This window comes from Cimex lectularius, unplaced genomic scaffold (assembly GCF_000648675.2).
Source record: "Cimex lectularius strain Harlan isolate CLEC.00 unplaced genomic scaffold, Clec_2.1 scaffold183, whole genome shotgun sequence".
NCBI lineage: Eukaryota > Metazoa > Arthropoda > Insecta > Hemiptera > Cimicidae > Cimex > Cimex lectularius.
Genome location: NW_019392802.1, coordinates 637086 through 661466, shown reverse-complemented (window position 1 = coordinate 661466; position 24381 = coordinate 637086). Strand labels below are relative to the sequence as shown.

Below are 24381 nucleotides of genomic sequence, written 5' to 3'. Positions count from 1 at the left end.
CGACCAATGGGATCTGGTAATTTCTCTCATAAATAAACATGAGCTCAAGGTTTGATCAAAACGAATAAATACATATCACAGCACTGTATTTAACCAAGTGATGCATTACAATAACAAATTATATTTACAATACATGGATTGAAAAAACATAACAGAAATTGGAAACAATTCAGAGACTGTAGAAAACAAATGGGTCACAGTAGGTTGACCTTGTACCCACATTCACTTTGGAGAAGAATGGAGATCAATACTGAGTATGAAATCTCAATCAAAATTGAAATAAAAAATAATTTAATATATTTGCAAAAAATGTATGTAAACTTTACAATTGGAAAATAAATTTGTGGCATTTCATAATTGTGATGTGACAATTTTTCAGGAACAAATGTACAATCTGAACAGTTTAATTGCAAGCCTTGCCAAAAACTCATTCCTTACAGTTAAGAAAATATATTCAATTTGTATGTATATAGATTTTAAGTTAAATTATTTACACAGAAACTTAAAAAAATTAAATCCTCAATTGTAAACTAATGCAACTCTCCATACTTCACTTTTTATCTGAGAATTTAAAACCACAGTTGTCAAGTTTCTTCGTTTTTAATCGCTCTTAAACGAGATTCAATCCTTTCAAACCCAAGTCTGAAAAAAGGTTAAAATTAAATTATCTAAAAGAAGTTAAGACAGAATTAAGTAAAAAAGAAAGACACACTGAAGATAGAAAATGCGTCTGACAGGCTAATCAAGCGAGAATGGGCTTAATTAAGTACTGTGAAAATTAATGCAAAATAAAACTTCTTCTTAAGTAAGCTTTTTTATCAAAAGACTGTATTTCAAAAGCAAAAACTAAATAGTTAATTTTCATTGTACAAGAAAGTGATCAACGATGTTGACATTGCCACGTACCTTGTTCATTTTCATAAAAAATTAATTTTAATGCTTGTTTTTTATGTGAAAATGTAAAAGATAAAATAAAATTTAAAAAAAGGCCCAAAACCCAAAGATGGATTGCATTGGATCATAAAGTCTGTAGCATTTTTTTTATGGTAAATTAAACGATTTAAGGAATATGTGAACTAATTTAAACCAAATATACAAACTTTTATGTTCCGCCGATTCAAACTGTTAATCCAACTATCTAAATAGTAGAACTAATCAATAGTTATAATTTGCCCAACAAAGATTTACTTTCCACTCCGAAAGTGACAGGCGTGTGTGTAATTTAGAGCTAGAATCATAATTAATTTGAATTATTACTGCTTGATCCTTATTGATTATAAAATTCCGTTTATAAATCCTAATTTTAACAAAAAGTAACCCACTACCAGCTCCTATATAACTGCATCTTGACCTGACATTTTTCTTATAAAAAAAGTAGAGAAATAGTCTAATTAATACAACCATCGAAAGAAGTATACAAACAATAAAATAAGTAAAATTTCTCGTGGATGATCGATTAAAGAGCAGGTTTCTCTGGTAAGATTAAACTACCACTAAATCCTTTTAATTTCAAGATTATATAACTAATAAGGTAAGCTTAAGTTACAAAAAACCTTATTTACTAAAATCTTAATTATAATTGAAATTTCATCCAATGAATTATAATCATAGACTCAATCTTTTAAATAAATTCAATTAATTAAGGTTTTTTAGTTGAGATAAAAAAGTTAGTGTCACAAGCGGGATTCGAACCCACGACCTTAGGCTTGTTACGTCGATACTTACCACTTGAGCTATCGTGACTTCGATCCACTCGGGCACTAACCTTCCATCTCAACCCCACCTTTTTTAATTTTCCCTCCTTTTTGCCATTTGAAATGATGGCTTTTAAATAAAATTATTACCAAAATAATTAACTAGGCCTTAACGAAGAACCGCAACTGCTGGCACAAAACTGGTCAGACCTAATTAATTAAATCTTATTTTTGTAAAAGTTTGATTATAAAAATTGCGATTAAATAATAGCCACTTTTTTTTTTTTTAGAGAAAGTTCAGAACAAGCTAAAGCAACGGTTTTCGAACTTTTTTTGTTTCTAGCCTGCTTAATATATCAAAATTATTCCGTAGCGCTCAAGTCAAAACAATAATCTATCTCAGTGTGAACTTGGGGAAATAGTAGTAGTAATTCATTTCCAATTCAGAAAAGCTAACTCTTAATCTTAAAAATCTAAATTTCTTATTTTGTCTGCAATTTTATTTAATAAATAACTCTTGACTTTCTTGTGAAATTGAAAAACTTGCCTTTTGAAAAGCGATTCCGCACTTAATAGCAAAAATATAAAAGTGAATACTTTTTTTTTTGACAATAATAGAAAATACACAATTGCAGCTGTCTCGCTAATATCCATATTGAGATTGGATGGCCATCAGTGTCTCAGTTTTCAGGGTTTTATAAAGGGGGGTTTAGTTTATAAGGTTTTTTTTATCAATATGAAAATAATATTTTTTATAGGAAATTTTCACAGCGTCCTTGTGGCACAGCTGTGGCTGGCGGAGCACAATTTGCCAATCACTGAGCTAAAGCATATATGTATAATTATTCTTTTTACATAAGGTTTTGGTTGAAATGAAAAAGTTAGTGCACGAGCAGGATTCAAACCCATGAAAGTTAAAATGAAGTATACTTCACTAAAGCTCTCGTGCGATTTAAATTGTTGTCAAGAATCAAATAAATTAAACGACATTTGAAAAATGGCAAAAAGGAGAGAAAATTCAAAAGGTGGTGTTGAAATGATTTGAAACTTCTTTCAAGTATGCGATTAGCTCACTCCACAGTTTTTCAACAAACATTATCATCTCATGTTCTGAAATAAATAAGTATATATTTGCTGAAAAATGTAGTTAAGTTTACAAATTACTTTTCAATTAATTACGGTTTGGTTGAGATAAAAAAGTCAGTGTCACAAGCGGGATTTGAACCCACGACCTTCGGCTAAATACGCCGTTGCTCTACCACTTGAGCTATCGTGTCTTCGATCCACTCGGACAAATAGATTACACGACATTTGAAAAATGGCAAAAAAGAGGAAAATTCAAGAGGTGGGGTTGAGATGGGAAGTTAGTGCCTGAGTGGATTGAAGTTACGATAGCTCAAGTGGTAGAGTAGCAGCATATCTAGCCAAAGGTCGTGGGCTCGAATCCCGCTCGTGACTTGACTTTTTTATTTCAACTAAAAACCTGATTTAATTGAAAGATATTAATTGGTTAATCGGACCATGAAAACTAGTGAATTGAATAAGTTAAAATGAAGTATATCTTCACTATAGCTCTCTGTGGCCATTTCATTTGTCGCTGAGAATCAAATACACATTTGAAAAATGGCAAAAAGGAGAGAAAATTCAAAACGTGGGTTGGGATGGGAAGTTAATGTCCGAGTGGATTGAAGTCACAATAGTCAAGTGGTAGAGCAGCGGCGTATTTAGCCAAAGGTCGTGGGTTCGAATCCCGCTTGTGACATTGACTTTTTTATCTCACCTAAAAACCTTATTTAATTGAAAGATATTAATTGGTCAATCGGACTATGAAAACTAGTGAATTGAATACTTCATTTGTTTAACAATTTAAATTTTATTGTGTGTTATTCCTTGATTCTGTAATAATTATCCATTATAATATTAATTTACATTTTGTTTTCAGAAATAAAACATTATATTTGAAAATGAACATGTGTGCCCTGGTTTGGGATCATTTCAGCCCAGACTTGCTCGGTTTGGCCTGCAGTGCTTAAATATTCTCTTACCTTAAAGTTTTATCATAGCCAACACCTCGTTTCTTTTCTACTTCTTTTATAATTTCAAGGAGATGAGGAAGGAAGCGGGACGTGAGATCAGGGGCTTCTGAGGAGAGGAAAACGACGAGTTCAAATAGTTGACGAGACGACCAGGCAAGGTGTTCATTCGCCAATGAAGTGAGAAGCCGGACGATGTCATCCCTGTGAAAATCCACCAATTATTCAAGGATATTGTGAAAATGTTTTGTTTCAATACATACATCAAAAAGTTTCCTTTTCTGATTGAACTGCTGTTTAAAAACAGCCTTAGGATATCCTTGGCGGCAGAGTGCACCTGGCTTTTATCATCACAGAACATAAATATATCACACATACGGTCGAAAGTCAAGCGTAGAACGTTTTTTACAATTTCAGGCGAGTTGGTAAATGCTGTGAACAATTCCTCTAAAAACTTCAATGCCTGGGGAAAAATAAAAATTATCAAACAAATCTTAACATGAGAAAAACTAGTCTCTTACATATAACGCCTGGTTGTGAGGATTTCGAGATTTTTTCCTTAGAAAATTACCACACACAGTTTCCAAAATAAAACACTGGGACCTTTCTTCAAAATCGCCGAACTGGGAGATAAGAGAGAAATCGGTGAAATTAAACATTTGGTGGATTTGCACACACCTGGGTATATAAATTGTTAGAAGCTCTTTGATCGTCCTCATAATATAATGATCCTGATCTGGAACTGAACATTTAAAAATATAATTAGCATTTATTATCTTAATTTTTTTTTCAGGATGAACAGAGATGCTCATCAACTCTGATGATCCAGATCTGCCTTTTATTGCTGGGTTTGTCTGTCAAGCGCAATCAATTAGAAATTTAAAGTGGATTTAAACTGCAATCTACAGGGTGTCCCATAGATAGTGCGAAAATTTTTAAAATATTTTTTTTAAATAATTGTTTATAATTTTTTTATTATATATAATAATTTTTTGTAGACCCTACAATTCCAACATATAGTCCCTATCTATGTATTTACCTATCTTCAATCTATGATGTTAACAATTGTTAGTTTTTCCATTGATGTTACATTACTTGAGAAAAACACAAATCTCATGGCTATTAAATTAGATTTATACTATTTTCATCTGAAGTAATTTTCAATTAAGGACCTTAATAAATGTTCAAATTTGAAAAATACTACAAAGTTTGGTTTTTAAGAAATAATGTATAAATAGGTATGCCCTAATATTTAATTAGTTATCTGTTTATTATTAATTTTATTTCTAATTTTTATGCAAAGACGGTTGAAAAGAAAAATTAGTGACACGAGCCGGAGTCGAACCCACGACCTTCGGCTCAATTCGCTGGTGCTGTCAATACTTTTAAATAATTAAGTTTGACCCTAGAAATTGTCAATCTTCACGAAAAGTTTATTATTTAATACACTTTCAAATGGTATAAGAACATCCATAACCCCTCCTTATTAAAGTAGACTAGTTGTGTATCAATTGTTGAAGGGGTTCAAAGACCAACCCCGCTTCCAAGTAGTGAACCCCGGGAAACGTTCGTCGCCGTTCTGACGGGGGGATTCATATTGATCCCCACGGCATGGTACGGTGCGAAAAGGCTAAAGGGGCTCTGGTGTCCTATCCCCAAGTGAGGTACTCACTTTCCTAACCACTCCTCACTAAATAGACTCCTATCACCAACCCCTCTCCCTCTATCCTATCAGTCCCCTAAGAAGAGTCTTGGGCTTGACAGAAAACAGCATCCGCCCCAATCAAAGGTGTCATGCGTTCCGTGCCGAGTGATTCACTGGCAGCCGGGGTTAATGTGGCTGTCTTGAACGGAGCCTCTCTGACACCGGGCGACATCAGAGAGTATTTAGCCTTACTCCATCATGCGGGGCTCTGATGGAGTGGACCTTATAGTTCCCTAGCTACTCGTGGGATTTCAATGAGCAAAGTAAACGAAAAACATAACCCAGAGCAGGATTCCACTGCTCCAAACCCAATTAGTAATCTGGGAACCAACCCCCAGATGGACACTCAGTCCTCAGAAGCAAAGGAGAGACCACCTCTCCCTTCCAAAAATAAATTTCAGTCGCTACGTGGGAAATTAAACACCACTCAAACGAAAGGTTCACTACCTTCAAGTAGCGACACTAGAAGATACAGACCTCCTCTTGGGAAACCAAAAGGTAAGAAAAAAGCCTCCGCCGAACTACCAAAGCTGGGAGAACCAGGCGGAAAAGACGACCCTCTCAGGAAAGGTCTTAGCGGAGCTATGACCAAATGGTACCTGAGGGCTATAAAATCGGGGAAAACACCCGAAGAAGCAAGGAAATTAGCCGACGAAAGGAAGGCTAAAATCCAACAAGAGAAACTGGAGACACAACCATCCAGTAAGAGGGCAAGAGAGCAATCTCTTACCCCCAAGGAACTGAGAAAGGACAAGAAAGCTAAGCCCTCCACTCCTCAGGCACTGTCTAAAGCCAGAGAGGCTGCTCCTAGCGTTAGTTACGCTGGAGCAGCAAAGATCATAAGAGTGGCTTTGCTACCAGAGGAATACCCTCTGGTAACTTTAACAACGGAAGAGTTGACCCATCTAGAGGAAACCCTCATAGAAGAAATTCTAAAAGGATGGGAAGCTAAAATACAGTTTGAAGGCATACACTTCAGGCCAGGAATGATGGTCCTAGACTGTCAAGATGGCAAAACTGTACAATGGCTACAGGAAATAGCTCCCAAACTGGAGCTAAACAAAGAAAAGAAACTAACAGTGAGGGTTGGGGAGGATGTTCCCAAACCTCACTCGATAGCAGTGTTCTTCCCTAGGACAAAACTAGGAGAAGAACAGAGAACCTTAGCGCTGGTGAAAGCGCAGAATGATGGAATCTGCGCTGAGGAATGGAAAGTCCACTCAGTGAAAGCGGAGGGGCCTGGGATTGTCATGATCCTGGGCATCGACGACATCTCAGCAAAAACGATAATGTCAAGAGGACATACCCTCAACTTTCGTTTCGGAAGGATCCCTGTTAGGGGCCTGAAAAAGGGAGGGGGGGAGGAGGATACAAAACGAGAGAAATCTCACACCTCCACCCCAATCACCCCCCCATCCATTCAAACGGAGCAGGCCCCTACAGCGTCGCCTCCACCCACGGAGATTACCTCCGAAAATACTGCTGAGATGGAGGTAGACCAGATCATCACAGAGACCGGGACTCCTCCTCCTCTACAGATGGAGCCAAGAGTGCTCACTGAGGAGGAGCTATTGGGAGAGGAGACACCTCCTCCTCCCCCAAAAGAATAACCAACATGGAAGAAATGAGAATGGCCCAGGTGAACATCCACCACGCTAAAGCTGCTTCGGCAGTAATAGCTAGGATGTTCACTGCACAACATCTATGGGCAGTTCTCATCCAGGAACCCTGGCAGTGGAAAGGACAAATCAAAGGTTTGTCCTGTAAAGACGGTAAGACTGTATGGGATTCCAGACAGGAAAATCCCCGTGCATGTATATTGATTAGGAAAAACACTAATTATCTCTGTCTTTCAGAATTCATGACTGGAGATTTAGTTCCCATCAAGGTAGAAATACCAATCGATGGGAAGAGACAAGAAACAGTAGTAGCATCGGCATACTTCCCAGGAGAAGAGGAACACCCTCCCCCTGACGAGCTACGGAGGCTAGCCAGCTACTGCAGCGAGAAGAATCTCCCCTTGCTGGTGGGATGTGATGCCAACGCACACCATCAAACTTGGGGAAGCACCAACAACAATAAAAGAGGTGAGGCACTCATAGAATTTTTGGTGAAGGAAAAATTAGATATACTTAATATAGGATCTACCCCTACCTTTGTCACCAAAGCGAGACAAGAAGTACTGGACGTAACCACTTGCAGCCAAGCCCTATACAAAGTTATAAAAAACTGGAGGGTTTCAGGTGAAGAGTCGATGTCGGATCATAGAATAATAAGGTTCGACATCGAATCAGATAGGATAGACCCTACACCGTTCAGAAACCCCCGGAACACAAACTGGGCAAGGTTCACTGAGATGGTAACACACAGCTTTAACCATACAACAGTGAAAAGAGTACCAAAAACCTGCAATGAATTAGAACTTGCAGTTAGAGAACTTACAGGAAATATAATTGATGCATATGAAACAAGCTGCCCTGTAAAGGTCCCAAAAAGTAGACAAGAACCACCTTGGTGGAATGCAGAACTGGGCATATTGAGAAAAGAAACCAGGAAAGCGTTTAACAAGGCCAGACTAGGAAGTAACTGGGGAGAATATAAAAGGTTACTCACTTCATATAACCATGCCATCCGCAAAGCGAAAAGAGAGAATTTTCGCAAATTCTGCGGAGAAATCTCCACAGTATCCACAGCAGCTAGATTGCACAAGATACTAGCAAAGGACAGATCAGATATAAACACTGCCCTAAGAAACACAGAAGGCAAATACACAGAAGATATGCAACAAAAAGCAATGCTCCTTCTAAGTACACATTTTCCAGGCAGTACCTACAACATCTCCTCAGAAAATGTGAGAATAGACAATCCCAAGAAAGAAAATTGGAAGAAAGCAGCTGAAATAATCACAGAGAAGAAAATCCTCTGGGCAATTAACAATTTCAGCCCGTACAAAGCGCCAGGAACGGATGGAATCTTTCCCATCCTGTTACAAAAAGGAATGGATATAATTACTCCAACACTGCTACGAATATACAGAAGCAGTTTAGCACTAGGTTATATACCACAGACATGGCGTAGGGCAAGGGTGGTGTTTATACCAAAAGTGGGGAAAAGAGACCCCACATCCCCCAAATCCTACAGACCAATCAGCTTAACATCCTTTTTATTAAAGACCCTTGAAAAGCTGATAGACAACCATATAAGAACGACAGCACTGGTAAACAAGCCTCTCCATTACTGTCAAAATGCATACAGAACAGGAAGATCAACAGAAACTGCACTGTACGAACTAACCAGTGATCTAAAAGAAACACTGGAAACAAAAGAAATAGCAATCTGCGCGTTCCTCGACATTGAGGGAGCTTTCGACAACGCATCTCATGCATCAATGGAAGCCTCCCTGAGGAAAAAACACGTAGACCAAACCACATCTAGATGGATTGGAGAACTTCTAAGAACTAGAATAGCTGAAACAAATATAGGAATAAACACTATAGAAGTTAGAACAACAAAAGGATGTCCTCAAGGAGGGATATTATCACCTCTCTTATGGAGCCTAATAGTTGATGAACTGCTCGAAACCCTGAACCGTTCAGGAATAAAATGTCAGGGATATGCAGATGACATAGTCCTGACAGCCAGGGGAAAATTCGAAGAAATCCTCTGTGATATAATCCAAGAGGGACTGAAAATCACAGAAGAATGGTGTAAAAGTGCAGGCTTGGGAATCAACCCAAACAAAACAACTATAGTCACTTTTACACGGAAAAGAAAGCTAGATCACATGAAAGTAATCAAACTAAACAACACTGTGATAGAAATCAAAAATGAAGTCAAATATCTGGGCATCACACTAGATAAAACACTAACGTTTAAGAAACATATCAGCTCTATCATTACAAAGGCGACACGAGCTCTGATGGTGTGCAGAAGAATGGCAGGAAGAAACTGGGGATGTAGACCAGAAACCCTGTTATGGATGTACACCATGATAGTAAGACCTTTACTTACATACGGAGCTATAGCATGGGCTGATAAAGCGGAACAAACAACCAAAAGGAAAGAACTCTCAAAAATACAGAGACTTGCATGCATCTGCATAACGGGAGCAATGAGAACATGTCCTACAATTAGCATGGAAAAGATATTGGGACTAATCCCCCTATACCACATGATAGAAAGGACAGCACAGAAAACTATAATTAACATCACTAGAGAGAAACCTCCAACAGGAATAAAACTGAAATGGAGAGACAGAAACAAACTGTGGAAAAACCATCCTTCACTCATGGCTCCAAGAGACGACATGAACAGGAGGTTTGAATTTAACCATAAATTCCGAATACATCTGGGCACCAAAAAGGAATGGGAAAAAGAGGGAAATAACTCCCTCAAAAATGGCACCATCCTTTGGTACACAGATGGATCTAAAACACAGGAAGGTACGGGGGCAGGAGTTTTCGGACCCGGAACCAAATACTCAGAACCCATGGGAAAGCACACCAGTATCTTCCAAGCAGAAATTCATGCAATTGAAAGATGTATCCAATTCAACCTAAATAAAGGATACAAAAACAAGAATATAGCTATCATGTCAGATAGCCAAGCAGCCATCAAAGCACTAAGCTCAAATACCATTAGTTCAAAGATGGTGCTGAACTGCAAAACCAAATTAAATACATTAGGCTCGCAGAATAAAGTCAGCCTCTGCTGGGTCCCAGGACACATGGGAGTAGAAGGTAATGAGGAAGCGGACACCCTGGCAAGAAAAGGGGCTGCCACACCGCTAATAGGACCTGAACCCTTCTGTGGAATAGGAACACACACTATCAACGAATACCTCAGACAGAAGGATAAAAAGAGAATGAGCGAACTTTGGAACTCACTTATTGGACACAGACAATCCAAGAATTTTCTAACCAACTTTGGCAAGAAAGAAATCACAGAATGTGTCAAAGGAAGCAGGAACAGACTGCGAATCCTAACAGGATTCCTGACAGGACACTGTAGATTAAATGGACATTTAAAGAAAATTGGAATAATCCAAGATGGCACATGTAGATTCTGCAAAGAAGCAGAAGAGACACCAACACACTTACTAACAAACTGCGGAGCTACACTAGCCCGCAGGAGGAAGTGTTTTGGGATGTACAATGTGACCATAAAAGAACTACAACCACTGAAACCGGGCCTATTAATCAAGTTTCTTGATGAAATAGGACTCACCGATGTGCTTTAAGCAGAGCACAGGGGATACAATAGCTCTTAAAGGGCGCAGTATACCATACCCTGAATTATTACATCTATCTATCTATCAATTGTTGAAAAACTTGAGATCAATGATCACGCCTCAGGTGTGGTGATAAATAGAACTGTTTGGTTTTCAAATGTTATAATATTAACCACAATAAATTATTAAAGGATTTGCAAGCATTAGACATTACAAATTCTTTTCAAAATAATGACTACAATGTCTGACATACAACTTTGTGGTATTTTTTCAACTTTTAGTATTTACACTGTTCCTAATTGACTATTATTTCAGATAAAAATAATATAAAGGAAATTTAATGCTGAATACAAAATTTTAGTAGTCCTGATGATAAATATTTGTGGTTTTTCAAGTAACGTAATATTTCTATACAATAACTAATAAAAATTGAAACTCTTCAGGGATTGAAGATATGTATAGGGACTATACATTGGAAGTTGTTGCAAATTTTTTTTTGTTCTATCTCTGGGACACCCTGTAGTTCACAGTAATATAAGTGAGTCTAACAGGAAAAACAAGAGAAGAAGAATAGACAAACCAGAATAATTGGACTCAAACCTAATAAAAATTAATTTTAAGAATAATACAACTAACTAATTAAGGTTTTTTAGTTGAGATAAAAAATCAATGGCACGAGCGGGATTCGAACACACGATCTTCGGCTAGATACGCCACTGCTATACCACTTGAGCTATCGCGGCCTCAATCCACTTGGACACTAACTTCTCATCTCAACCTCACTCAAAAGATCGTGGGTTCGAATCCCGCTCGTGCCATTGACTTTTTTATCTCAACTAAAAAACCTTAATTAGTTGTAATATATTAATTGGTCAAGCGGACCATGAAATTAGCGAATTTAAGAATAATAACTTACTCAGTTTGAAAAGGCCTAAAATAAATAGGTGTAATGATGTTTTCACACATTGTACTATGTTATGGGGTAATTTTGATTCTGGATTCCTCACGCTGACAGGTAAAAGGGTTAAATCCAATAACTGCTGGAGTGGTGTATTTGGTTTAGACTAAAAAAAAAAAAAAAGAACAATAATACATTCACTTTCAATGCAAAACATCAAAACTTTAATTAAACCAAAAGTAAAAATTAAAAACTCTTCCAATTAATTAAGGTTTTGAGTTGGATAAAAAGTCAGTGTCACGAGTGGGATTCAAACCCACGACCTTCGCTAGATACGCCGCTACTCTACCACCTGAGCTATCGTGATCCACTCGGACACTAACTTCCCATGTCAACCCCACCTTTTGAATTTTCCCTCCTTTTTGCCATTTTTCAAATGTCATGCAATCTATTGATTCTCGGCGACAAATGAAATAGAAAAACAATAAAATGACCACGGAGAGCTCAGTGAAGTATACTTCATTTTAATTCACTATTTTTATTCTCAGGGAAAAATGGCAATTTTTCAAAAACCTAAGATGAGAGGTTAGTGCCCGAGTGGATCGAGGATAGCTCAAGTGGTAGATTAGTGGCGTGTCAAGCCGAAGGTCTTGGGTTTGAATCCCGCTCGTGACACTGATTTTTTTTTATCTCAACTAAAAACCTTATTAATTGAATGATATTAATTGGTCAAACGGACCACGAAAAATTGTGAATTAACAACTCTCTTAAGTTCCACAAGCACTATGGAGGCTACAGATGTGGAATAACCAATATCAATGACTTTTTGACGATACTGGGCCAGAAAATATTACAAACATGTCCAAGAGTTCTTGTCATTGGGCTCCACAGAGAAGCATAGAAAATATTTCTTTCCTTAATGTACTTGACGTAATTTGTTTTAAATTCAGTTTTCTGCCTTTGTTGTGTGTGTATTTCAAAGTTCAATATCAGTTGATTTTTTATTATTTTTGGATATGGATTTTGGATTTTCACAAAATAATTTGGTAGGCAGCTTTGTGGTTATTGGCTTGTTGAGGCAATAAGGATTAACTTGTTGGTAACAGGATTGTTGGAAAAAAAAATGAGCATGATTATACAAATAATATATTATCCCTTAGAAGAAAAAAGAATTGCAAACAAATAGCAGACTTCAATATTTATATTTGACAACAAACAAATAGATAGTACTCATGCAACCCATATTTAATCAATTTTTTGAAAGTTAAATGTCAATACAAATATTAAAAAACTTACTTTAACGTAAAGAAGAGGAGATATCATTCTTATAATATTTCCCAATGATTGATAAACATTATTGACCTGATCATAATCTCTCGGTGATGAAATGACCGGTTTCAACCATCGATCAATTCCTTCAAAATAAATGCTTACTTTTTCCCTTAGCGACTGCCTTTCATAAATATCCTACAAGAAAAAATAATAAGGAAAATGTTATCGTTTTCAAACAAAACTCACTCACGTTTGAGGTGTATTTCTCTTGCAGGCAGGACAAAAATAGATAGAGCGGTTCAGCACAGTCCATCAAATGGTCAGGGTTCACGATAGATTTTATTTCAGCGATTTTTGAAATGTAGCAAGTCAGCTCGTGCATTTCTTTGTGGTTTGAATCTGGACACATAATACAACACCGGACCCAGGCCTAGAAAACATACTTACAATTGGGTACAAAATATATTAAAATTACGAGTATACCTTTACAATAGAGTTGTTGTAACTATGGAGAATGTTAACAACAGACGTTGATTCTATTAAGCAATTCAGAAATTTTCTGACAGCCCTGAAAATTAAATTTATAAATGTCAGGAATAGTTAATAAAACTTAAAATCTACCTTATATCATTAGTATCATTTGAGATGAATAAATCAAAAAGCTCTTTGAAACGATCGAGCTTTCCTGTGATCACTGATAAAGAAGCTAAAGAAGCCGCAAGGACAGAAACTTGTTGAGACGTGTTGAAATGATTTGAAACTCCTTTCAAGTACGCAATTAGCTCACTCCACAGTTTTTCAACAAACATTATCATCTCATGTTCTGAAATAAATAAGTATATATTTGCTGAAAAATGTAGTTAAGTTTACAAATTATTTTTCAATTAATTAAAGTTTAGTTGAGATAAAAAAATCAGTGTCACAAGCGGGATTTGAACCCACGACCTTCGGCTACCACTTGAGCTATCGGGACTTCGATCCACTCGGACAAATAAATTACACGACATTTGAAAAATGACAAAAAGGAGGGAAAATTCAAAAGGTCCCCACCTTTTGAGAAAGTTGGTGTCCGAGTGGATCAAAGTCACAATAGCTCAAGTGGTAGAGCAGCGGCGTATTAGCCGAAGATCGTGAGTTCGAATAACGCTCGTGCCATTGACTTTTTTATCTCAACTAAAAACCTTAATTATTTAAAAAGAATTTATTTGGTCAAGCGGACCACGCCTAATAAAATTTACAAATTACCTGGATTCCCATGGCACATGTTAATTTTGAGACGGTTTAATACGGTCAAAATTGTTTCAAGCAATCGTCCGGAATCTGACAATGATGATGAAAATAGATATCTTGAAAGCCACTCACCTTAAATATAAAATCCTCCAGTTAGAATTTTACCTTTGAGCAGAATAGCAGTGTAAAACTTACTAATGAATAAATGCTGGCCTAAATTTAATGAAGAATATGTTTTCAAGATAAATTCCATTTCTTCCACATACATTTTAATCATGTCATAACTTTCAAGCGGGGATAAAGAATTTACATAATCAACCAAAGGCTGGACGAGTTTTCCAATGTGTTCATTACTCTCAAGTTTTAATATAACAAAAGCAAATAAACCTTTAATAAGCTCATTCGAAACTAAACCTTTTGCATCTTTTATCACATTAAATAGTTCGATCATTTTACCATCCTAAAAACAGAACATTATAGCAAAATAATTTGAAATAAGTATAGTTAATAATTGTACCACTTGTGATACACCATTAGATGTATCAAGCATGAGAAACAGCAGGACCAAATGGTATTCTCCGGCCTGAGACAAGGAGCAAAGCTTCGGGTGAGAAAGTTTGGAAAAAATCCTTCCCTTTATGACATTCCAGTGTCTCGGTGAACCCTTCGACCTTTGCAAGTGGAGTCCGATAAGCCTGAGAAAGTGCTGAAAACTGTCCAAGACTGAACTACGATTCTCAACGTACGATTTCACCTGTTGGACCATCCCACTAGCCGTTTTGCTGAAAACTGAGACGTCAGATGAATGAATTACAAGGTCAATGATAAGACCGACCTCATCACAGCAGCAGTCATCGGCGAAGCACCGACCAAATAAAAATTGCTATTCAGCTTTTTGTAAAAATAATCCCACAAAGTGATTAAGGGCTCAACCTTTGGCTCCCAGGTTTTTATACAGATGAACTCAATGAACGTCAGACAAGTTCTCATTTCTGATTCATTTATTTCTTCCAAAACAATAGTTTTTACTAATGATTCCAAAACAGGATAGTTGCTAGCTAAAGCCTGTTTTAAATCAAGATTAGAATAAAATTAATAATAAATTATATAATAGCTATGCATACTCTATCTTCAACTTTGTAAAGTTTGGCGACATTGCTTAATAGCCAGAATGAAAAAATGGCTCTGGAAACTGGAGTGAAATTGTATTCATCTGAATTCAAACTGCCGACACATTCGTTGTAATATTCCCAAAAATTCTAAAATACAAAATATAAATAAAAATTAAATACAGAATGTCGTCTGTGACCAAATGTCAGTACTGTGATCCTGCATGTCAAATTAGACTAAAAAGTCCCTTTTGTTCAAGTCTGATTCTCAATTGAATGAATAATGAAACAACTGTATACTGGAGAATGGAAATTAGTTTTAAAAATAAACAGAACTAAAATTATTCTATAATAGAAATAAAATAAAATTGTTCTATTATACAAAAATAAAAAAGTCTCGATTCATTATAAATAGTCAAAAAGAGAGAGCTTTTTTTTTTAAATTTCAATTAATTAAGGTTTTTAGTTGAGATAAAAAAGTCAGTGACACGAGCAGGATTCGAACGCACGACCTTCGGCTAGATACGCCACTTCTCTACCACTTGAGCTATCGTGACTTCAATCGCCTCGGACACTAACTTCCCATCTCAACTCCACCTTTTGAATTTTCCCTCCTTTTTGCCATTTTTCAAATGTTGTAATCTATTTGATTCTCGGCGACAAATGAAATGGCCACGGAGAGCTTTAGTGAAAATATACATCATTTTAACTTATTAAATTCACTAATTTTTGTGGTCCACTTGACCAATTAATACCTTTCAATTAATTAAGGTTTTTAGTTGAGATAAAAAAGTCAGTGTCACGAGCGGGATTCGAACCCATGACCTTCGGCTAGATACGTCGCTACTTTACCAATTGAGCTATCATGACTTCGATCGAAGAGACTAAGCCAAAAGTTGAGAAAATTCAAAAGGTGAGGTTGAGATGGGAAGTTAGTGTCCGAGTGGATTGAAGTCACGATAGCTTAAGTCGTAGAGTAGCGGTGTATCTAGCCGAAGATCGTGGGCTCGAATCCTGCTCGTGACACTGACTTTTTTATCTCAACTAAAAACCTTAATTAATTGAAAGATATTAATTGGTCAAGTGGACCACAAAAACTAGTGAATACTTTTTTTTAATTACAATTAATTAAGATTTTTAGTTGAGATAAAAAAGTCAATGTCACGAGCGGGATTCGAACCCACGATCTTTGGCTAGATACGCCGCTGGTCTACCACTTGAGCTATCGTGACCTCGATCCACTCGGACATCAACTTCCCATCTCAACCCCACCTTTTGAATTTTCTCTCCTTTTTGCCATTTTTCAACTACAAACCTAAATTAATTGCAATATATTAATTGGTCAAGCGGACCATGGAATTAGTGAATTTAACTTTTTTTTAAATGTTTAATCATTGAAATAAAGAACTATTTCTACCCTGTAGTTCTAGACATACTCAAAATTTAAACAATAGGAGTTATTTAAAGAGGAAATTATGTTCTTTTGTGGATGGGTCAAAATTTAGCATTCAGAATTCTGCTAAAAATTAGGACGATTCAGTGTGGAGATTTTTTGTAGATATGGGAGGTGTGTGAAATTAGACTAAATTGATATAAGTTGTATAAAGAACAGGTCGAAACTGTTAACTCTTGTGGGGTGTAAATAAAGTAAAGACAATTCTAACCTTCATAAACACGATTTTCAAAAACGTAGGGAACTAAAATTCTCTGATATATTAATGATGGATGGACCAATATTGAGAACTTTATGCAGTTAAAAGTTAAGTGAGGGGAAAGGATATTGTGAAACAATTGAGAATGCAAGAACGACCATTTTTTAAAATTGTTCAGGGAAAAATTGGCATTGAGCTGAAATTCATTCCATAAATAGGGGCCATGATATTGTGAATCTAATAATCTCTGCAGTTTTCAGGACGATTTAGTGTAGACATTTTTTGTAGATGTAGGAGGTGTGTAAATTTAGGTCAACTGAAGTCCATATAGTTAGGAATGAAAGAAATGACTTTACCGTTAAAATAGTGTGCAGGGATTCAATTAAATTATAGCTTTGAATGCCCCAAGCCTCATTCAAAATAGTAAATAAATAGACCAAATTGAATCTATCACATAGTTAGCAGTGTGAAACTTCCATTTGAGATGGGCACTGGAAGAAAGTTTAGGTGTTAAATTCCCAAATATTTCAATGCAAGAAGGCTTAAAATTATGGTTCTTATATATATATTGAATTGAAATATTGAATTTTGCATTGAAATATTTGGGAATTTAACTATATATAAGTTACGCCTGCACGAAACCACTAATGCAGCAACAAACGATTCTTCCCATATACAAATTCCGAGAATAGATTATAAGCATAAAATGTAGATTGTATTGTATGACCCCTTTCTTTCGCAGATCCTCTCGGGACTCCGAACAGTACAGACACTTTAAATTAGAATCCTTGTGTAAAGTTGTAGTTTATATTGAATAAACCTTATTTTTAAAAAATTAGTTTCTTACATCGAAACCATAACTTATATATATCTTATACTTCTTAGGTTGATTGAATTATTCCAATTATTACATTAGGTCTCTAAGGCTTATTTTGGATCTTCATGGTCCAAGCACCTCAATTTTTAGAAGCATTTTGTTTTTTATTATGTTTAAATTTTATATAATAGTCATTTTGTGTACAATTTTCATTATTTGTTAACAGAACCATACTAACCATTTTTTAAATCAAAATATAAAATTTTTAGCTGATAAACTTTAATTTTACACTTGTGATAATTGACCTTTCAGAAATTAAGTAAATATGTTTATAGTTAATTAGTAGGGGCAACTCTTTAAACAAATCTTACTTAGTTAAAATAAAAACTGTGGAAACCATAAAAGTTTATGTTCTAACTGACTTTACATTTTGTTTCATAAAAGTTACAATAAAAAATTAACCTCATAGGATTTGTAATGCCCTTTCTGTTGATATAATCTAATGTATAGAAGGATTAAAGTTTTATGAGATACTGAGACTAAACTTGTAAAATGTAGAAGTAACACGGATAAAATTGAGAATCATTTGGATAATAGGAACTTTTTAGTAACCTGAAGTATCGGTGTCTTCTTGCAGGACACCCTGTCTATTAAAAAAAAAAAAAAAAAAAAAAAAAAAAAAAAAAAAAAAAAAAAAAAAAAAAAAAAAAAAAAAAAAAAAAAAAAAAAAAAAAAAAAGTTAGAGATTAGTGAAAACTTTACTTTTTCAATGTTGTTTGTGTAAAGGGTGTCAGCGACGAGTTGTAGCATGATCCACATTTCCTGAATACACGTGCAACTGAACGGCGATTTTCTACACAATTCTGAACATGATGTCTGCAATAATAAAAATTATCAACTGATTTATAATTATTTATTGACTAAAAAACTTACTTTTTCATATCTTTTCACAGACAGTTCTAAAAGTTCCCTTATTAAGTTTTTAATTTCAGTACTGACTTCGTTCGTAAGTTCAGGCTGTTCATAGAATTGTGAGTCTCTGTTCTCTATATTCCTCTTGGCATATTGGACTTTGAGAATCAAATTAAGGTACAACCACCTGAGGTCTAGGTGCATGTGCAACAGGTGATATGCTGGTTGGCTGCTCTATAAGAAAAAAAAAATGTTCAAAACCGTCATAAATTTTTTTTCCATCACCATTACTTTATTTCCAGAAGAATGACAGCCGTGCAAATAGACATACTCAGGCAGCTCTGTCAGCTTGCCAAGCTGGCGACGGAAGTTTATGAGCTTTTTACTCAGTTCGGGTAAAAAATCATTAAGAATCCAGTAATAATCAGGATGGCTGCAAACACTAATAAATCATGCCTAATTAACTTCTGTAAACATTTTGCTAAAGTGGAAAAATAAAGGTTATACCTGTCTACAAAATTTCTAATAAATATAAACAACTCTACGCAGTACTTTCTCGATAAAAAATAACTATTCTGGGAAGAATAACTCCAATTTATGTTCAGGCCGAGTGCATTTGCATTTAGTTTTGCAGCGCTATTAACCACCATTAACTCCTTGCTGAAATTCGAATTTGCAATAAATAAATAAAAATAAATAAAAAATACAAGAAAATTATTGTAACAACTTGAAATTTGTAGCTCCAATCATCCTGTTCTGCCCACCGAAGATAGCAAAATGCCAAATAATGTCTGACAGAAAAACCAGCAACCGGACAGAGCAGGATCATCGCTTCATCAAATTTAACAATTTAAAAATTGTCATAATTCCAAATGATTGTTTTGAAGTGTACCTCGCCATTTTGAAGAGGGCTCCTAACCGTTTGAGAAGTACAGAACCTTTGTCCCAAGTAAGGCCAAACAGATTTATGTCCTCGCACTCACCGCACACCTGGAGCTTTTCTGGAATTGAGCACGCCCAATTTTCACCTGATTTGAGAAACCCGTTCGGGTTGACTTCGCTGTATTTGACGTTCGGTTCGCCCGAGCAGTCAAAACAAGTGAAAAAGACTTTCTTGCTCTTTTTACATTCTGAAATCAAATATGTAAAAAAGAAACAGTTTAGAACAGACTAATGTAGTAAACTGGTTTGTAGAGAGAAAAAAGTGGTAATTTCTATGTGCCTGAAAGTCTGCCTTTTACAGACTTTAAATAGGCCTGAACAAACAGGTTGATACAAGATGTTAAATATTAATGATAAACATTTACTTGATAGTCTTGCTTATTCTGAAAATTGACCAAGACACTGTCTCCAAACTACTGGTAACATTCAATTAATTAAGGTTGCTTGATACGCTGCTTCTCTACCACTTGAGCTATCATGACTTCGATCCATTTTATCTGAACTAAAAACCTTAATTAATTGAAAGATTTAATTGGTCAAGCGGACCACGAAAACTAGTGAATTTAATAAGTTAAAATGAAGTATTCTTCACTAAAGCTCTCTGTGGCCATTTCACTTGTTGCTGAGAATCAAATAGATTACACATTTGAAAAATGGCAAAAAGGAGGGAAAATTCAAAAAGGTGGGGTTGAGATTAGAGGTTAGTGCCCGAGTGGATCGAAGTCATGATAGCTCAAGTGGTAGAGCAACGGCGTATCTAGCCGAAGGTCGTGGGTTCAAATCCGCTTGTGACACTGACTTTTTTTATCTCAACTAAAAACCTTAATTAATTGAAAGATATTAATTGGTCAAGCAGACCATGAAAACTAGTGAATTTAACTACTGGTAACAATTTAACTCGCATCCCAATTATTGAAAAAAGGGATTGTATTTCAGTTATACCAACTTGAAATAAATGGGCATGAATAAAAACAAAATTGAGGAAACAGTTTTTTATTTATTTAGCTTTTCCTACAATGACTTACTGTCTTCAGCCATATTAATAATTATTTTATTGGTTATTTATAGGAGTTAGAAATAACAACCAGATCATTTAATAAAATTGATCATAGCCTGATAAACATTGAAATTTTCTGTACACGTTAAAAATTTATAATTATCTGGCTTTGCGATTTTGCATTGGTCTATGGCAGTGCTTCCTAAACGTTTTAGTCAATGGACCCCTTTCTCAAAACAAAATCCAGGGTGAACCCTTTTCACTATATATTCAGTATATAGTAAATTAAAGTTTTATAAATTAGCCAATCCATTCCTAATTAGGTGATAAGAGGGGCATATCACTATGAAAATAAACATTTGTTTGAAATACTTAACATTATATACAAAAATCAAATTGGGCAGACGGAATCAATAGTTATGTAAAACTTGAGCCAATTTGAAAAGTAATACCTTGAACATGAATTAATTGGAATTCATGTTTAATATTTCATTGAACATTCTTACACAAGTAAGAAGATGGAAGTAGCACAACAGTATTTGAGAGAAAGCGCCCGTTTCCCAATTTTATAACAACGGATAAACCCCCACTTTTATTTACTGGGTTTCCTCCTTTTTTGCTTCTCTTTTTGCAGAGCAAGCACAAGAAGTGCTCGTGCTTCCTCAGGTTCTAACATGTACTGAACTCCCATTGGGAAGAGAGGTTGATTCCACAAGTTGCCTGGTGTGAAACCGAGTATTCACTGGTTGAGAGTCAACCGGGCAACTTAGCTGAACCACCAAACCGCCTCGTCTGAAAGAGGCCTTATTCTATATGTTTTTGTAAATATTAATTTTTCTCAAACTTCGCCAAAGAACCCCCTAGTCAGGGCTGGTGCACCGCCAAGGGGTCTGCGGACCACAGTTTGGGAAGCCCCGGGGGCTATGGTATGAAAAGGAGTCTTTCTTTCTCAAATTTTTTTCAGTACTGTATGATACGTTCCGCATTTTCAACTTGCTGATTACGGAACTCAAGTAGTCTTTCTGTCCAATCATGTGCACATATGCTTTACAACTACCATGGTTTGGACGCAGCCTGCCTATTGTGACAGTGCTATACCGTACATATGTTTTTCATATGAACCAAGGCCAGCACCGACCTTAGGGAAGATAGATTTATACCAATGTCCAGTGCGTTCTGCCTTGCTTCCATTTTTTTAAAAAATAGCATTGATGGCATTGTAATGGAATTTTTTTTAGGCTGCCTTGGCCTCATTGGCTTTGATCCACCAAACCTGGCCTAACTGCTATTTTCACAGACGGTTCCAAGTTGGATGGGAAGTTGGGTGGTGCATACTATGACAGTATATGCATGCTTGTATCACATTTCACATTGTTCCCCTATTTAGATTTCCTCCTTTACTTGCGAAACATATGCAGAATCTATCGATGTCAATCAGATGTTGATTTGCTCTGACTAACAGTTTGTTAATGAACATTACAGCTTCGATCTTACAGCACAGAATTAACAATTAAAATTATAAACAAATTAAACGATATCAGGGATAAAGGTAACAAATTATGAGCTCACAGGAACAAAGATCATAATTATTGCATTCGAGCCAAATTGCATAAAACCCATCAAAACAATTTATTGTCAATAAACATTCTGATCCAAGAATTTAAACAATAATGTCTAAGTTGAAGAAGAAGAAAAATAACTTTATTCTGGAACTGGTGTCCCCTAAGAATAATATACACGACATAAATAAAAAAAAGTCCCTTCTATGAAATTAAAAGTAAAATGAGATAGAAATCTTGGCACAATGTATACCAGTAAGGCAGACCAGAAGAGAAAATTACAAGAATATTCAACAAAAATATCAAATATTAACGTAAGGTCTCTGCTTAAAGGGAGAGGAGGTGATTATACAGGTGGGATTTAAAGGAGGAAAAGGAGGCAGCATGACGAATAGAAAGGGGAAGGGAGTTCCAGAGTTTAGGGGCTCGGGTCAGAAAGGAACTTTCGAAGGTATGGGTTGTATGTTGCGGAATGATAAGGTCGATTGGGGATGAGCGAGTGTTACGAGTGTGATGTGAGGAGTTGAATTGGAGGGATTGGGTGATGTAAGGAGTACTGGAAAAGAAAGCAACCTAGGAAATACTGTGCATGGAAGGAGAGGAAGAGCCAGGAAAGTGGGAATACAACATCGACACCCGGGATTCCCGTGGGGTGCCGAACACGAATCTTACGCAACAATTCATAATACGCTTCAATTGCGCGTTACCCCTACAAGAGATTACCGTATGCCACACAGCTATAATCGAAGAAGGGAAACATAAGGGAAGATACAAGGAGTTTGTGGGTGGAGAAAGGTAAGAGAAGCCAGGACCGACAAACCAGGCTGTGGGAGGCAATACAATGGTGGGAAATTTGGGAAATGTGAGGATGCCAAGAAAGGTTTGGGTCAAAGACTACTCCTAGGTTTTTAACCGACGAGCAAAAGGGAATGGGATGGTTATTTAGCATGAGATGCTGGGGAGGGAATTGAGGAGTTGCCTGGACCCGATAATTATGGCGGTGGATTTTGACGGATTGAGGACTAGGGAATTTTTAATGCCCCTTCGTTGATGGAGTTTAAGTCTTTTTGGATCTTAAGAATGGCCGAGTGAAGATCGGAAGGGTGGAACGATATATTTGGGAGTCATCGGCACACAGGTGATAGTTACAGGACTGGGTGGTCTCAGGCAGGTCGTTGATATAAATGGAAAAAAGGATAGGAGAAATGCTAGAGCCTTGGGGCACCCCAGATTTGAGTGGGAGGAAGGAGGAGGTAAGACCGTTGGGAAGGTAGACAGCTTGGTGGCTGGTAAGGTAGGAGTGGAACCAACGGATGGTGCTGGCAGAGAAAGAAAAAGATTCTAGTTTAGAGAGGAGAGAAGAGTGAGGGACAGAATCGAAGGCTTTGGAAAATCAAGAAGGACAAGAATAACTTATACAGGTGGGATTTAAGGGAGGAAAAGGAGGCAGCGTGACAAATAGAAAGGGGAAGGAGTTCCAGAGTTTAGGGGCTTGGATCAGAAAGGAACTTTTGAAGGTATGGGTGTATGTTGTGGAATGATAAGGTCGATTGGGGATGTGAGGAGAGAAGAGTGAGGGACAGAATTGAAGGCTTTGGAAAAATCAAGGACAAGTATCTTTCCGTTGCTACATTGCTAACTGGGTGGAATAGCTAGGAAGTTGAGTGTAATTTATTAAAAAACGTGTCCAAAAGGAGTGCAGCCTATGCCATGGTATACTGAAGACAACAGTTCAACTTTAATCCTAATTTGTTGTAACTTTTGTCAGTGAAATTAATTAGTAAAGATTGATGAAACAACTGAAGTAGTAAAAGTCATAAAAATATGACCAAACAATTCGCGACATTTAAACAGTTCATCCTCTAGGAACCAGTGGATATGCAGCAGTAGTCATACTTCAGAATTAAGATGATCTTCATACATAAAATCATAAGACTATTTTAGAAACAAAAGATCATATATTTGGAATCTGTTTAAAAACCAAACTCTGTTTTGTCACCAAGGCACATCAGTACAACATTCCAGTAGCATAAAAAAAACAATGACATAAATTGCGCATCAAAATTACCTTGTAATTCGGTCTCGGGCTTTGTGCCGCCGCATATCTTATGGACACCCTGGCGTTCGACCCCGGCCGACATCCTTGTATTCAGTATGCTGTCCTTAACGCCATGCCAGCATAAAGGATGGGGAGCAGCATACTCGACAATATAACCACAAATTGATTAACTATGATAAACAAATACAAAGTTTGGCGGTCATGCGTCCAAAATCCACAACCACGCAGATCGACCTGTACATACACAACTAGTAAAAAAATCATACACGCCT

The 24381-nt window shown here is 36.4% G+C and overlaps 1 protein-coding gene across 1 annotated transcript; it reads right to left on the bottom strand.

The window, feature by feature from the left end:
• Positions 1 to 69: 69 nt before the first annotated feature.
• Positions 70 to 24335, bottom strand: LOC106669062 (protein MMS22-like). Its single transcript, XM_014398317.2, has 20 exons — positions 24119 to 24335; positions 19445 to 19682; positions 19060 to 19212; positions 18844 to 18994; positions 18574 to 18786; positions 18403 to 18516; positions 15187 to 15321; positions 14898 to 15127; positions 14580 to 14844; positions 14258 to 14522; positions 14078 to 14194; positions 13454 to 13655; positions 13316 to 13400; positions 13083 to 13262; positions 12857 to 13027; positions 11579 to 11726; positions 4249 to 4469; positions 3991 to 4190; positions 3740 to 3931; positions 70 to 642 (listed from the first exon to the last, which is right to left on the bottom strand). The coding sequence occupies exons 1-20, from the start codon at positions 24189 to 24191 to the stop codon at positions 585 to 587; spliced, it is 3411 nt and encodes a 1136-aa protein (XP_014253803.1). The 5' UTR covers positions 24192 to 24335; the 3' UTR covers positions 70 to 584.
• Between the last annotated feature and the right edge of the window lie 46 nt (positions 24336 to 24381).

What these genes read in the sequence shown, in the direction of transcription:
- LOC106669062 (XM_014398317.2), bottom strand. Translation starts at nt 24,191, where the DNA reads ATGTCGGCCGGGGTCGAACGCCAGGGTGTCCATAAGATATGCGGCGGC. An exon ending in CTGTGAAAAGATATGAAAAA is followed by an intron (nt 18,517 to 18,573) that starts GTAAGTTTTTTA and finishes TTATTATTGCAG; the next exon opens with ACATCATGTTCAGAATTGTG. An exon ending in AGAAAAGGAAACTTTTTGAT is followed by an intron (nt 3,932 to 3,990) that starts GTATGTATTGAA and finishes GGATTTTCACAG; the next exon opens with GGATGACATCGTCCGGCTTC.